At 35.6% G+C, this 16704-nt stretch overlaps 2 protein-coding genes across 2 annotated transcripts; one reads left to right on the top strand and one right to left on the bottom strand.

Moving 5' to 3' along the window:
* The first annotated feature begins 25 nt into the window (after window positions 1-25).
* On the top strand, window positions 26-2497 carry LOC131789716 (uncharacterized). Its single transcript, XM_059106889.2, has 5 exons — window positions 26-131; window positions 228-442; window positions 1007-1054; window positions 1217-1381; window positions 1902-2497. The coding sequence occupies exons 1-5, from the start codon at window positions 38-40 to the stop codon at window positions 1947-1949; spliced, it is 570 nt and encodes a 189-aa protein (XP_058962872.1). The 5' UTR covers window positions 26-37; the 3' UTR covers window positions 1950-2497.
* A 159-nt stretch (window positions 2498-2656) lies between these two features.
* Window positions 2657-16682, bottom strand: LOC131789644 (H(+)/Cl(-) exchange transporter 5). The gene is made up of 17 exons (XM_059106798.2): window positions 15927-16682; window positions 14337-14543; window positions 13552-13632; window positions 12822-13004; window positions 12262-12351; window positions 11339-11394; window positions 10463-10531; window positions 9330-9486; window positions 8751-8836; window positions 7979-8103; window positions 7497-7611; window positions 6682-6777; window positions 6417-6475; window positions 5889-5996; window positions 5453-5577; window positions 5252-5346; window positions 2657-4919 (listed from the first exon to the last, which is right to left on the bottom strand). The coding sequence occupies exons 1-17, from the start codon at window positions 16581-16583 to the stop codon at window positions 4829-4831; spliced, it is 2400 nt and encodes a 799-aa protein (XP_058962781.1). The 5' UTR covers window positions 16584-16682; the 3' UTR covers window positions 2657-4828.
* Between the last annotated feature and the right edge of the window lie 22 nt (window positions 16683-16704).

Below are 16704 nucleotides of genomic sequence, written 5' to 3'. Positions count from 1 at the left end.
AAAATGCACTCTGAAATGCGCGATATTGCTTAAAAACATGGCGGCGAACGTGGTGGGGAGAGTATCACCAACTTGTTGTAGACTATTTTTGGTCCCAGTTTCGAGAAAGATAGCAAAACCACCTAGCTTTGGTAAGTTTAATATTTAAGCAGTATTTCTGTTCTAGTATTTTGCCAAATTTGGCATGAATTACACTTATTTTTGTTTGATTTTGTTCGTTGGTCCAGTCGCCCGGCGATTTTCATCTAGTCTTAAAGCAAATCTCAGACCGGTGTGTGTTCCTCAACAACATTACTTCAGACGATTTGGTGCAACGTTTACGGGTCATGGAGAACATGGCTCGCCTGTAGCTGACGAAGAATTACAGAAGTGGTTAGAAGAAGCAAAAAACAAAAGTTGGCTATGGAGATATTTTCACGACGTTGACGAAATCGAGAGAAGCGTTAGTATTTGATCTTTTGATGTAGCTCTTTTTTAAGTGTAATTTAACCTTGAGGATTTTGCCCTCAAAAGATCGGAATTATTTCCAGTATTTCGTGTGATGAAAAAGTTGTAGCCTCTGAAACTATAACAAATTTTGAAGTGCATGCTGTGTAACATATTAAGAAACCAGTCATTTAATTGATATTCGTAAGCTTTTACGACCCAACATGCTGTTTATTATAAAAATAATTTCAAAACAAATTCTTGCACGAAGGCTGCATGCAATGGTGCAATTAGAAACAGGTAGAGCTAAAGGGCCCAGCTTACAGCCCCTTGATACCTAGCGAAAGATAAACAGAGATAGTGGTGGCCGTATGATAATGTGCTTATCTACACTATTGGGACATCTTGACCATAAGTAACTCGTTTTCCTCTCTGAAACTTCCACTCTGTCAAGAAGTACATATTATATCACTTGAAAAAAAAAAACTGCCTTAGGGGACAACTGAGGGTTGTTTAAATGATTTAATTTAAACAAAGGTCTTTAGCTCCAAATAACTGAATTCAAATTTGTTATTTCCAGCTTATGTCTGAACAAGAGTACAATGATCGGGAAAAAATGGTTGAAAAGGTAGTTCTACTTTGCTTTGATAATCTGCTTTGTCAATGTCAGGGGAAAAAGCTTGGCTTTATTGATTTGTGAGTTCACAGTTATTTCACTGTTTTAAATTAACTTCTGCTCACCATTGTGTTATGTATGATTTTCGATAAATTTTTTTTGCGTTATATATAGTTAATGGATAGATACTTTGACAAGCCAGATGCAAAGTTTGATCTAGATATTTTCGAGGAGTCGATTGATCTGCTTATCAAGTACAATGACAGAGATGGTGTGACAACATTTTGGAGACTAATGGAAGAGATGAATGTTGAACCTCCTGAAGAGCTCAGAGAGAAGGTTTCTCTTTTTTTTTTTTTTTTTTTAATAAGCAGCATACTGAATTGCAAAGCAATACTCCCTTTTAGGGGGGTCCAGAGGCAAGCTCTCTTGTTGAAATTTAAAACTCTCTGAAAATGATATCCAGCATTGTGGGACATATTTTGAGTCACTTTTTTTTAACCAAAAAATGATTTTAGAATCAGTTGGTTGTATTTGATCACAATTCACAAAGTAGCCAGCATAAAATGGTCTGTCTGGGTTTCCATAATGCACCAGCCTCTAATGACAACTCTGGAAGTGTGCTCGAGATTGATTCTGTATCATGATTACCCAGATTAAGGATTGTTGCAAAAAGGACTTTGATTGGTGACAATGGCTCGTGTTTGGCTCCATAAAATTAAGAATAAAATATTTGTAACTTCCCAAAAAGCCTCAAAAAGCAGATTTTGTAAATTTTACCACTTAGATGAAATCTCCTGGTAGGTGCAATGATGAGAAGACCAATAACATTTTGTATGATTTGGATTTCTCTCCTCAGGTTGAAACTTTCCTTGTGAAAGCAAGAGAGGCTTCATGGTATGAGTAGAACACTGCAGGAAATTGAGATTCTCAAACCCTTCAATAAAGTTGAAGTCTGCTAAGATGAAAATTTTGCAACGAAATGGTTTACCATGTTGGTTTGGTTTTAGAGCTGGCTTGATTGTTAGATTGGTGGTAGTCTGGTCAAACACAGTCAAATCACCTGGTACAGTCTTACATTTTGATCTTGTGAATTTGTCTTCTCCCTCCTTATTGTGAAAGATTAATCGATCAAGGTGTATTCCTTCAAATCTTGTCCAAATTTGAATTGTAAATTCACTGAAAATTCTGATAATTTGACATCCACTTTTTTGACTAGTTGTAATGACCAATTATCTTTTTGACTAAACAATTTTGTACATACACAGTTTGCCAACTTAACTGCACAATATTGAAAGAAGAAATAAACTTGGAGCAGGGCTCAAGATCCCCTACAGTATTTCAATCTGTACCAGATGATTTGATTCCAATCTAAGTGTGTGAAAACAAGGCTAAGTTTAAAATGAGGATGTTATTTTATAAACTGTGCATTGAAAATAAACAGTGATATTTTAAGAGGTTGCGTATGTCGTTTACTTTTCTTTGTGTTCACTTTCATTCTTGTAACAATCAAAGCTCTCTTAATGAGCACTACCCATAAATTCTCCTGTTTCTGAAATTTTGTTACAAACTGTATTTCAAATTCAAGATTTAAGCCTGCTCCAGAAGAGAGTTTTTTATTTCTTGTGGTACCCTTCCAAAAATTTTCCATTATATTAGGAGTGCCAGTTAAACGCTCTGCCTGCGCATAGACCACTTCTCTGTTGATGCACAGGAGGCAACAAGCCACATCAATTTTGGTTCTGTTTCCACTGCTTCTTACACAAGTTTCTGAAACATACTTTCTTTTTTTTGTCATTTATCTGGATTCTAACCAGTTTAGAATTAAGCAACTTGTCTGGGGACTAAATTCTTTAAGGGTAAAAAACAAAGTATTTTATTTTATTTAGGCTTAAATTTACTTCAATTCATTACAATTTTGCCTAATATTACAAAAATATTGCCAAACCACTATTCTCACATACAGGAAAAAAAAATACAATTTACTTCATTGGAAGTGTTGATTTAGATTTTGCAGCCTTTAACCCTTTAACTCCCACAAGTGACCAAGAGAGAATTTCTCCTCACAATATCAGTACAATATCAACCAGATAAGCAATGAGAATAAAGAAACTTAATTGGGATAATTAGTTGATCCAATACTAAATTCTCTGAACTAAAATAAGAATGTTACTGTTGACAGTAAGGAGAATTATGAATTTGATCTGGGAGTTAAAAGGTTAACAATGATGTCCTGTACCAATTACTAAAGAGTAAAATGCCACTTCATTTCCCTTGGAATACAACTTCAGCTTGGTAATCTTGAAGATAGAGAAATGACTTGTTTGGTACCAAGTATAACTTTTTCTTTTAAAATAAGTCCTTCTATAACTCTTAGAATTTGATATTTTATCCTATGTCAAATGAATGTTTTTTAATTGAATTAAGTACAACTCGCAACACTTTGGAAGCAAACTGATGCACTCACATCCTTGTAACCTGGCAAGCAAAGTCTTCTAGAATCGTCCTAGTTCTTAGACTTCCCCTTGCATTCTTCAATTTTTTTACACCTCAGTTTAGGAGATCAATGAAGACTCTGCCCACAGCCAACTTGACTAAAAATGTTGAAAAAATTTTCTTACATGATCACCACCTTTGAAAATTGACATGAACCTTCCTAAACTGTGATTAAAACAGTCTTTCTTAACATAACATTTCTAAGAATAAAAGTCACATCAAGTGGTCCAGTCAAATAATGCTCCATGGTAGGCTGAAAAAGGGGATAAGTTCCAGGAGAAACCAAAGTGCTACCCTGGTGTACTACTGGAAATTTGGTTTGATCAACTGAGTTGATTATGTAACTTAGCTATTGTTAAGAGTACCTAAAGCTGGCATTTTGAGTGTTGGCCCTGCGTCAGAGCAAGAAAAAGCAAAATGAATGATGTCTCAGCTTAATGCTTAAGTGAAAATTGTTTTATACATCCTACCTGATTAATGAAAACAATGCTTTAAATTTTCCCCTTCTCGTTCTTAAAGACAATTTTACCCAGATAGATTTTTAGAGGTACTCTTTTGATTAAAAGAGAAACCAGAAAGAAACTTGCTTTCCTGGAAAACAAACTACTTGTATATTCCTTTTTTTAATCTCAAACAAGGACAAAAGTAAAAAAGATGTACGAATGACAAGATACGATTGGCAGTAAGTTACGTAAAGTTAGGGGATGTTTTGTGATTATTTAATAAACTAAGCAAATTTGCCTATTTAACAAACACTACATAACATCACAGTTGATTCTTTGAGGAGAGCGAATGAATATGCAAGGGGTATTGGTAGCATGTACGACTTCTATTAACAATAATTAATTCTTGAAAGTTTTTATATTAATATAAGGAATTGTAAGTCGTAGATGCAGATGAACTAATTCTTTCTACACTGAATAAGAAAGAGGATTTATTTTGAGCTCAAATAGTGGAATAAAGAAAGGTGTTATTTGTCTCGTCACAAGAATGGGACAAACAAAAATCTGAGTCCAAAGCAGGAATTATATTCCAAGACCACCACATTCCCTGCTTAGTTGCTATCACTGAGCTGCAAAGCTCTATGTTACGAGATGGCCCATTACTACATCCATATGTTCAATCCCGAGTTCTGTGGAATGATTAGCTGAACAAAATGAGATTCTTTTGTCCTATGCACATGATAAAACAAGCAACATCTTTCCTTAACTTCTAAGTAATTTTTTATACCATTCCACGTACAACAGATATAAACCCAATACTAACAGTAACTTAGTTGTTTTACACCTCTTAATGAAAGAGTATAGAATCTGGATCTTGATTTGCAAGCGTGGCTATGTGACGTAAAACATCCTTCTTTGTAATGATTCCCAATAAACGACTGGAAAAATAAAAGATGAGAAATAAAACTCATTGATTTAATAAGTTAATTTACTGGTACAATTGGTAAATAGCCTCACAGGGGTTTTGCGTCATTATAACTTGTATTAAGAAGTGTGCTAAGACTCTAAGGTCATGTGTTAGGCTGATTTCCCTAGGTAGTCAAATATTATGTGACTTTTCTCTCTAGCTAGAAGTTAACTTGTCTAGTAGTTTTACTCCAAGATAAAAGGCTGGGATCCCTGTGTTGTCATAATTTGTATTGGTCTGTAGCTTCTACCTGTTAATTCACATGCCAGACTAGGTTTGCTATGTTGTGTTACCATCACTTACCCATTATGTGTAATAAGTGTTTGCCTCAGCCCCAGTCTACGAAACATCTCCACCACCGTTTCCATGGGCATAGCATCAGTTATCTGTATGGGGCTCTAAATTGCACCAAACAAGAGAATATAAAAATTGATACCTTTCTTTGACAGGCACATTGAGGTAATAAGACTGTGTTATATTATAATAAGATCTTCATTTTTCTACCTTATCAACAATATGTCGCAGACTCAAAGCAGTAGGCTGGCCAGGAGGGGGGTACCTAGGAGGGTTTGGCAAGAAGTAGACTGGTGAAGCTGATACCACCTCTTCATCACGAGCCCGTGCATGACCTGTTAAAGTGTGGCAAAAACATACTTACAACCCCATCTTTAGAAAATAAGAATGACCAGACAAACCAAAACTATTACAAAATTCTTGAACATAATCAGTTATCACAAGCCTGTTTTAAGCCCTAACAGGACAGTGTGTAATATACACAACATGCTTGTAATTGAACAGTGTAATAAGACAATTTATGTGTCTTGTCTGTGATATTGGGCAGCATGTACAAGGTGCATTCACTGTTGTCATGCATTCTGCCATGTCAACTGTTTGGAAGTCAGAAATGGTTAGCTGCAATAAGGTTGTGATGCACACTTACCGATGGCAATGTTCAAATCTCTTCTTAGGACAAACCCTGCAAGTCTTTGTGATTCTCTATCCACAATAACAGGAAATCCCTTGAAATCTGTGTCTTCAAGTAGTTGTTCTTGGGAGAAAAAGAAAACAAAAAGCAACATTTTTATAATACAGCAAAGCTATGTGTTCACTAACAATAATTATACTGACAGGTATCAAGCTTCAAATCTCAGCTTGAATTTTTATTCAGAACTTCACCCTTTAATCTCTAAGAGCGACAAGGTTCTAATTTCTCTGTACAATTATCCCTTGAATCAAATGTTTAAGTCACAAGAATAAAGGAAATGATCAGCAATTAACAAAGCTCTTGATTGTTTTACAAATTCTCCTTATTAGAACCTTGGAAATGTATAGAGAACAGTATGGAGAATATGCATAATGTTAGGGTGTAAAGGGTTAACTGTGTTGGTTAAGATGTCATTTATTATCAGGGTACATTTAGAAAGGCAAATTAATACTTCAACAACAGAAATGCAGAATTTTAAATTACCTATATCACCAACAGTAAAATTGTCCTGTGTAATGCATGACAATGGTGGATCATTTTTCCTGCAGAAACAATCATGAAGTATTGACAATGACAGGGTGTGCTTACAAGAGTTTAATACTCAACATGTGTTAAAACCCATTAGTAAAGGACAGATTAATCAACTCTATTGAAATGAGTTTATCAATATCAAATTCTTCATCACTGAATGTAAAGCTGTGTGTACTACATTTAGCCTACTAATGCCGTAGACCTATGTGTTAATTACCTGGGCCTCATAACATCGGCTGCAAGAGTTGTGTGCGTGAATTCTTCTTTACTATCCAGAAATGGGTAACCATTGAGGTGAATATGACCATCGTAACTTTGGAACAAGTCAAGGGTCACTGAAGGTCAACATGTGTATACAATAGTCTATTTTATAGTTGTGTGCTTGGTTGCCAAGCCTTCTAACAGAAGTGAGGCTAAGGGTGGCCTTGTTATGATACAAACCTTGCTGCTTTCATACTGTAAATTGCCTTGTTATTATGCTAGCTAGATACTGGTCTCTATCACAACAAGGTCACCTTCAGCCTCACTCCAAATCAAAGGCTTGGCAACTAAGTACATAACTGTAAAATGGCCTATTAGACATAAAGCTCAAGACTAATGGTACTGTGAGCAATCTAAGAATTAATTTGACATTATTTTCACTTCCTAATCTAGTTTCAAATGTATGATGAAATGGCAAAAAGACATATTAAATGGATGAAAAATAATGTATATTACATATAAATTAATTATGTATTACAATTAGTAAGAATAAATTTGTCTAAACTGCATTAATTTTAGCATTAAAAGAACCCGATTTGAAATATTCTGATCATAAGTGAGGTATTAGATCATATTAGGAAATTTTAACACAGTAAAATTTGTGTAAAGCAAGTATAATTTTATACCCTTTAAACGCAATCAAAGTCACATCAGCCAGTAAGCTATAAAATGAGTCCAAAATTATTTTGTGCCATTTCAACATTTCTAGATCAGTTCAGTTTTGAAGACCCTATCAAGAATTAATCATTTCCATGGTTAAAATGAGGATACATTCCTTCCTTCACAAATGCATCACCAACCCATTTACTGGTCATAATGGCCACCATTAGTGGTACAATGTACACAAGTCCTCCTGTCAGCTCAAACATAATGACCACTAAGGAAACTGTAAGGAGATGAATAAAAGATGCACAAGTTGATTCTCCTACATACTCAATGAATCACTACTTTCCTTGAAGGGACACCTCTTTCAACCCTTAACACCCTAACATCAGTATGTATATTCTCCATGCTGTTCTCAATATATTTCCCAAGGTGCTGACAAGGAGAAATTCTGCTACAATCAAGAGCTTGTTTTGTTGGTGATCATTTCCTTTATTCTCATGACCTTCATGTGTGATTCGGGGAGATATTGTAAGGAGACATTTGACACTAGTCTCTCTTAGGAGTTAAAGGGTTAAATGGAGATGTTTTCTTGTCTGAATGCTGAACACTAAACAGAGGTTTTGGTGCACAAGTGAATGCTGACGCACCTGTCATCTTTGTGACCCCACCCAGAACTGCCGCAGCTCCCACCATGGCATACAATCCAGGTGTTATACAAGATGCTATTGATTTACCACAAGATGACTTAAATATGTACCAGTGTGGATTGTGGCTATAAAAGAGAGAAAAGAGCTCACTTACAAAACTGTCATAATTCTGTGAATATGACAACAACCTTCACAGTAATGAACACTACTTGAACAATAGTTCAAAAAAATTCACAAGCCTGAAAAAAATTCAGGCCTGTATGGGATTTGAAACCATGACCTCTGCGATACCAACATATTTTTTGTCAGAATTCTGGTTGCATTCACTGTAAAGACACTTGTTTTAACCAACAGGGAAAATTTAGCAAAAGAGAGAAAAAAGAAAAAGGCACAGCAATCTTTTGAAACTGTCAGTAGTTTCACTTTAAAGGTTGCTTGAAAAAATAAGGGCTCTCATTATAAAAAATACTCAAAACTTGATATAACCATTTTACTCCCAGACCTAATTTATTTAGTAACTCTCAACTAATAATCGCCTAATTTCCTTTTTTTTTTTCTTTATTATCTTGTCTGCTTGAGATTGTATTGATTTTGAGAGGGGAAATGCTGTCTTGGTCAAGAAGAGTTGAGAAAATAAGTCTTGACCTCGCAATTTATAAATTTAATCTAGATTTATTTAAGGATGAAACAAGCTCATATTGCTCTTCACAAGGTGTGACTTTTTTGGGCCAATCAATAATTCAAAGTTATCTATTAACAAAAATTAACTCACAAGGCAAGTTGCTCCATTCCAATACCAAGAACTCTTCCCATACAAGCTCCAATTGCCATGCTTGGAATAAACAACCCAGCTGGAACCTAAAAATACATTTACTCATTTTTATATATATTAATCATTAATCCCAATTTATGTTTTTACTTATGAAGTGTAAACATACCAAAGAAAAGTAAAACAGACAACAGGTAAATTGGTAGAAAAGCATGACACTGTTAGAAACCCTTATTCCTACTTGCCACCAGCTCTATAAGAAGAATGAGTATCAGATATAACAGACCCCTTGTGAGAAAAAACAATGAATTGGGAACATCTTTCTACAATGTTTATAAGAGGATTTTTGCATGAATTTAATTCACAAAAATGTGATTTGGCTTGAGTAGAAACTGGTCAAAAATATTGCCAGGACGAACCAAATTTATAATTTAGGAGTACAAAAAGAAAGCAGTAAAAAGGTAGGCTAATGTAAAACCCTACATACTGAAATGCAACTCCAAATCACAGCATCTAATTGGAACTTCTCTTTTTTCAAGAGTTTGTTCATTCAAAGTGTACCTCTTGGTGACCTCCTCTCACCTTCATCCCAAATGTGAAGATTGTGATGATAATCTTGAAAACCATGGCTAAAATCAGCTGCCAAATGGCTTTATGGACACCAGACCCTGCTGCAGCTCCAGGCAAATTGGGATCATTGACATTCAATGTGACATTAACACTTTCATTAAGGTAGTCGCTGATCATAAGAAATTAGAGTGAAAAAGGTCAGAAGTTCTTTCGTAGTTGTTCCCAACTGGGCAGCAAACTGCCAAACATTGTAGAGATATTGCCACTTTTCCAAGATGGGACATGAAAAAATAATTGATACCCTGTTTCCATCTAATCTAGGGATATAATAATGGTCTTTCTAGAAATTCTGTTTTGAGGAGTTTTTTAGTCGAGGCAGTCAGGGTTCTAAGCTGATTCCTTCACTTTCTCATCTAGGCCTCCTAAGAGGGGCTATAATCAGCTTCAAAATTAATTGAAGAGTCCTATTTAGGTTTAGAATAACACTCCTGTTTCTACCACACTTTAAATCATGACAACCTCCCCCAATTCCCCATTCAATGTTGCCTGTATGTAGCTTAAAGTTTGTGGAATCATGATACATCAATGTTGTCCAGAATCCCAGAAGTGATTAACATAAAACTTCTCCCTACAAAATCCATACATTCTTCAGCAAACAGGTAATGAGAATATTCAAACTCATCAGGTAGAAGCTGCTATATTGATCTAGCACCAAGTTCTCGTAAATAATTTACAAGAAATTGTGTAGCAGCTACAGGGGAGAATTAACAATCAGATCTTGGGAGTTTAAGGGTTAACTTAACAAGGGCAAAATAGATCAAATCAAAGTAGTAGGAGATTAAAAAGGTCAATGTGTCAACAATTTTGTTGCCAAATGTAGGTTGACTTGTAAAAAATCCTAGCATCCGGGGGAAAAAATGAAATCCAACTTGCTTACTACAGAAATTTTACACCAATTTACTTATTGTTTGAAGTGGCCTTGTTAGTTTACATTCCTTGTATAAGAGACCCCCAAAGAAGTCAGCTCTTGTCAAGAGCAAAGCAGAAGTCAGTGCACAAAAAATTCAAAATGTCTAAAATGAACAAGGTAGACAGTGAGCTCTAACACTGTTGCTTGAAATACATAAAAATATGTTCAGCTTTACCATAGATCTGAAGAATCATCTGGACCACACTGACTGAACAGATGTTTGATGAGAACACTACTACTTTGCCTGAGGAAAAAAAATTTCAATCATATTAACATGTTGGTCAATAGTTTGCAATTTTCACGAGTTACCTATCATCTTCTAAAGATCAATTCTTTTTACTCAGAGTTAAAACAAATTGATGTTACACTCAGTATCATGGGAATTTTACACACTGTAAATGATGAAGAGAAAACCAAGATCCTCACTAGTCTTTGTACTTGCTCTGACGAAGGGCTAACACTCAAAATGTCAGCTTTGAAAATCTCAATGGTGGCCAATTCACATTATCAACTCAGTCGATAATACCCGATTACCTTGTTATACTCTCCCACTGACACAGCACTAAGAGTTTCTTTAGAAACTTACCCCCTTTATTCATTTAACTTGAAATTCTTTAACCCTTTAACTCCCAAGATCTCATTAGCGATTCTCCTTACTGTCTGCCATACAATTCTTATAATGTTAGTTCAGAGAATTTAGCATTGGATCAACTAATTATCCACTAATTGATATTTTACTATATTCTCATCTCTTCTATCCTTGATATTGTATTGATATTGTAAGGAGAAATTTTGTCTTGATCACTCATGGGAGTTAAAGGGTTAACATAACACAACTTGGAGCATTCTGTCTGCTCCCCCTGGACATGATCCTGGTCCATCATGGGTTATTCATCCCCTTCCCTCCCTCCACAGACTCAGTCTAACTGATACCTAATATAAATATCTAATTCAAGGGAAAATCTAGTTTGAAAAATTGCCAATTGTTTAGATTTGGGGGATTTATTTTAGGTACTTTGAAATAAATTCTACCAAAAAAAATCCCTTTTACCTGGAATATGGATTAGGGTAAGCTAACACTGCAGTAACAAGAGTCACAAGTAAAACCTGAAGGAAAACAGAAAAATGACAAAACTGAGTCATGCATACATCTAAATCTATTTATAATAATTACCCCCTCAAGCAATTGTGAGGTTAGGCACAAAACTCTCTATTCATCTCATAATGGCGTCAATCATTCTTTCATTTGATTACTAATTCTAGACAACAATATAATTTGGAATCCTCCTCCTGGAGACATTTAAACCCTTTGAAATATAAAGGCCATTCTCAGAGGGATCCCAACATTATTGACAACAGCATTACAAGCAATTTTTTGGATGCACCTCCTATTCTAAATTCCACATCCATTCATCAAAAAGTGCAGGAATTATGTGGAATTTACCACTGATGAGATTTTGACACCATCTGGAAATATGGCTTGTCTCTTTGAATTAGAATCAGTTTTGTTTTAAGAAACACATCAGACTGTTGTTAACAAATGCAAGACAAACAAATCCACAAGAAAAATCAGACTGGTGAAAACTTTTAAGATTTTTTAAGATTTGAACAAATTGTACAAGTTTGGAATATGATACTCTTGCTTAATATATACTAAAACAGTGGATAGTATTGAAGATGCACTCTGATGGGCTGCTCAAACTCCCAAAATCCTTTGCTCTCCACCTCCAAGTAAAGCATGCAGGAGTAAATTGAATAAAATCTTTTTTTGTGTGTGTGCTATACAACCTCACTTTTTTAGTACAAACTAAAACAACTCTTCACTTCAGTGTTGGTGGTTAGCAGTAGAAATTTACCAAGCCACAATGCAGCTCAGAAAATATCCAACACTTGCCACCTTCACTTCAGTGATGGTAGTTGTTAATTATTCCAATTTTCACAATAAGGCAACAAAGAGATTAATGCAAAACTTACTTCTGTTATAGGATATTTCCCAAGTTTTGAAGTTTTTCTGACTTTACAATACCACAAGTTAGCTTTGATAAAGAAAGCACCTACCAATCCCTGGAGCATGAAAGGTAAATAAATAATATATTTCAATCAAGGTTGCTTACATAATACAAAGTATCTTGGCACATACTCCTCATTGATTTGTGAGTGCCTTGTTTTCAAAAGATCTCATTTAATTATTAATTATTTCCTCTAGCTGCTACTCATTTAATTTCTTTGTAAATTAGTTCTAGGAATTTGGTGTTTGATCAAAATAAAAACTTCTACTGGATAAGTCTGAGTATTTTCAACACCTGTTTGCTGGATACTGTATGTATATTGTAGGGAGAAGTTACAAGTCGGTCACCTCTGAGAGTTAAAGGGTTAAAGTCTTGTCAATATCCTACAAGTAAACCAGCTCTCAAGGATTGAAGCTAAATTATTTAGTTGCCACTTGATGCCCAAGTAAAAGGGTTTACTCTGATCTGGAATGGCCATGACCATAACAAAAAAACTGAACAAAATTTGACAGGCTAAAGGCTCACCCCAAGAGCACCCAAGAATATGAATGGAACAAGTTCAAACAACTTCCAAGGGTTGTCATATTCCACATAGAACATAACTAAATGACCAGTTCCAAATGGATTCATGTACTTCAGTGTAAAGGCAGCAATCATGGCACAGAAGAAAGATCTCCATAACGTCTTCATTGGAAAATAATAACTGACCTACAATAAAGCAAGAAATAAAAGTGAATTTTTGCTTGAAATTTGTTCTCTGAGTTGCAAGTTACAAAAGCTATCCTGCCTTTTAATGTCTTCAATGGAAGACAAAGTCACTTCATGCTTAACCAGCTGGACTCTGGGTCACCATTGGAACCATGACCAGGTGATTGTAGTGTGATTGAAGGCAGGACTATTTATCTCCAGTGCCTCTCTCCGCCCAGGAGTAAAAATTAGCAGTGGGAAGGTCTCAGTTAAACCTGGCAAAATACTGACCCAAGGGAGAGGGTGTGACTTACAATAGACAAGCAGCCCATCCAGGAGGAGTGGAAATACTCCAACTGGCCTTTCAGAAGAAAGTGTATCTGTGATAAGCTCTGGCAATGTGGGACACATGCTCAAGCAAAGATTCTATTTCAATATCTAAAACCTGGTTAAGAGGATTTGTCATTTGTAAGGTCTGGTTGTAACTAAGGTGTTCTAGCTGTCTATCTTTATGTGCCCCCTAATATTAGTTATAAATTATAGTAAAATTCAGCTCTTGAATTGTTACCTCTTCCAAACTGAACAGGACACCACCAATAGGGGCACCAAAAGCCACAGACACACCAGCTGCAGCAGCAGCTGACAGCAACTACAAAAAGGACAATGTAAAATTAATGATTTGCAAGAAAAAATTGGTTTGCTTTTGTTTCCTGAATCAGCTAAGGGATAAGACAAGGGGAAATCCTTGTGACGCAAAGGAGAAGAAACAGATAAATCTGCTAATAAAAAAAAACCAAGGAGTTTATTCGAAAGTGTTGTCAATATCACTATTTACATGTAAATTATTTCCACAGATGAAAACATTTCAACATTGCTGCTCCCTGTAGCTGCAAGACACTAGCCACACTTGAACCTTGAAATCAGAAATTTTGGCAAAAAAAATGCTCTGCAGCTCAGTTAAACTAAAGTATAAATGTTGACCATTTGATAATGACTGGCTGCTGATTTAATCCACAGGGGTAACTCAGAGTTTTCTTTACCTCACACTACAATGATCATACATGTAACCTCTTAATTCATTTTGCACTGGCTCAAAAACCTCAAGGTTTCACACGGTTCCTAACCATTCCTCTAGCCTCTAGGCTTCACTAATGATCAAACTGTGCTTTTCATAAGTGCATGTCAATAAAAAATAATTTTCTCAGTAATAACTCTTTTTGTAAGCAACAAGAGATATTTTGTTGCTGTTAGTGCTGTTGTTGTTGTTGTTGTTGTTTTTTTTTTTAGTTACTTGTGACCTCCAAAAGAAAAATAACAACAACAAAAACAAAAAAGCAGGAGAAGCAGACAAACCTCTCTTTTCTTGGCTTCATTCTTGTGATATTTGGTAAACACATAAGAGAAAAAGTTCCCACAACAACTTGCCACATGGACAAGTGGGCCTTCCTTTCCTAAGCTTAATCCTGCTGCCACAGCAAGCATCATTGACAGTGACTTGATGATTAGTGTCCAGCGACCAAGGTAACCACGAATAATAAAACCACTTAAAATGGTCTTGATCTACAACCAAAAATAGAAATATTATTGAAAAGGTAACTATTAAGTGATTCACAGGAAATTAATAGTGGCCAAATTGTTACCAAATGCAACAATTCCTGCAAAGTCACCCAGAAAAGTATATATTTTCTTTGCATAAAACATAATTTGAAACAAGAAGTCAAAAATATTTGGTTTTCACATTTCTTGCTGAAGCCATGTCCATACTAGCTCCAGTACAAACTGTGAACCCAAAATATTTTGGACTTTTTGTTTCAAAATGCACTTCATAAGTTAATAACATACTTGGAAAAATAATGTGCATATCATTGGTTGAAAACAAGAGCATTTTTCAGGTAACACAAGTGCAAAGTTGGAACGTAAGTGCCGAGTTGTAACATGAGTGAGAATTAATAACATTATTTCTCATGCATTAAGAAGTAAACAAGCACTTGTAAACTATTCAAAGACTACAAATTACACTCCCTCTATAGGCTTGTGCTATTTTGCTGTCTCTGAGAAATTAACTTGTACTTATTTATGCCAAATTACACTCAAAATCATGTTATTACCAATACAAAATCTAAAATTTAAAAAGTAAAATGGCTGCAAAATATTTAAGATACTGACATATGGAAAATCAGTTTCAACATGCAAGTTCCAGTATAAAAATTGATTATTACTTAAAATTGATAGTACAAGTATATTACAGAAAAATCTATTTTGGGATAATTTTCAAGATCATCTGAACTGAAAGCAATTACATCAGAAATTATGAATCATTTGAAAAGAGAGAGATACACCAACCCTTTTTTATTTTATGTCTCTTGCATTTGTTCTGTACAAGGTGCATAGTAAACTCAAATCTGCTTTCTGTTTAAATGAATTTTTTACATTGTAATCTACTGAAAAAAAAGTTAATTTGTTCCCAAAAATTTTGTCCCAACTGAAAAAAGGGGGTATAAGCCGTTCCCTAGTTTTTACTTGATATGTTTTATATTTGTTCTGTACATGACGCAAGGCAAACTCAAAAATGATTTCTGATTGATTTAATTGGTACAACATGATCATCTACCCCCCAAAAAAGTTAATTTTGTTCCCACCACCCTTGATGCATTGTGTTCATAGGTATTTATGTACCCCCCAAGTACACTTGTGTTCCTGGGGTAACACACAGCATAAACCTTCCAATTTGGTTATGGGGTCGTCATGCTAGGTATTGGAAGTCAATTTCATTTCAGAGGAGAGAAAAACAAAATCTTCCAAATGTTACGTGTCTCGAGCCAAATAGAGATTTCCGCGTGATAGTCCAGTAACGTTACTTTTCTTGGTTGGTGACGTAATATTTTTAGTAACAATCACTATCATTTTGATTATTTTGTGAAAAAAAAATTCTTAAAATCTAACCTCGGGGATTCCACTTCCACAAGCATACGGCGCAAACCAACGAACTAGAGTAACAGCGAGAAGACCAAATAATAGAGACATAACGATATAGAAAATATAGTTCACAATATAAGCTAAGGGTCCCCTCTCAGAGTCGGTTAGCAAGTTCGACCACGACTTCCATTGACTACATCCCGTTCCTTCAAAACTAGTGCTGTCTGACCAACAACAAGACTCTTGATTGAACCAGAGATTATCGGGGCAAAACCCAAGCTTTAAATCTGTCATCCAGGTAGCCCCAATGTCTATGATTCCTGCACACATACCAGCCGATAAACCGACAAGAAAAACTACGAGCCAGCCAGCCCATGCGTCATTCGCTTGTACGATTCGCTCCCACAAACTTCCTCTTTTCATCCTACGCATTTCGCGAAATCGTTTGCGTTCCCTCTGTCGATCACGCACCCAATCAATAGTATTAAAATCGTCGTATTGCGCCAGAGCAGCCGCCTCGGGTTCTTCGAGGAAACAATCGTTCTGAGCATTTCGAGAAAAGCGCAAGTTGCTACCTTCGACGATGGGAGACTCTTCATCGTCGAAACTTCCCAAAACGTTTTCAAGTCTGTCGGTGCCCAACGAACTCGCAGGTAAATCATAAGATTGATGATTTCGATCCATGTTCTGTCTGTTAACTACTCATCTCAGATGTGAAAATCGGCAAGAGGGATAAAATCAACTACAAGGTGGCACGAAACGAACTTGTACTTGTTTTCTCCAGGCATGTAACCAGGCCTTTCTC

The sequence above is a fragment of the Pocillopora verrucosa genome, chromosome 14 (assembly GCF_036669915.1).
Source record: "Pocillopora verrucosa isolate sample1 chromosome 14, ASM3666991v2, whole genome shotgun sequence".
Classification (NCBI taxonomy): domain Eukaryota; kingdom Metazoa; phylum Cnidaria; class Anthozoa; order Scleractinia; family Pocilloporidae; genus Pocillopora; species Pocillopora verrucosa.
Note: the sequence above shows the minus strand (reverse complement) of the source record. Positions and strands in the feature narration are given on the sequence as shown.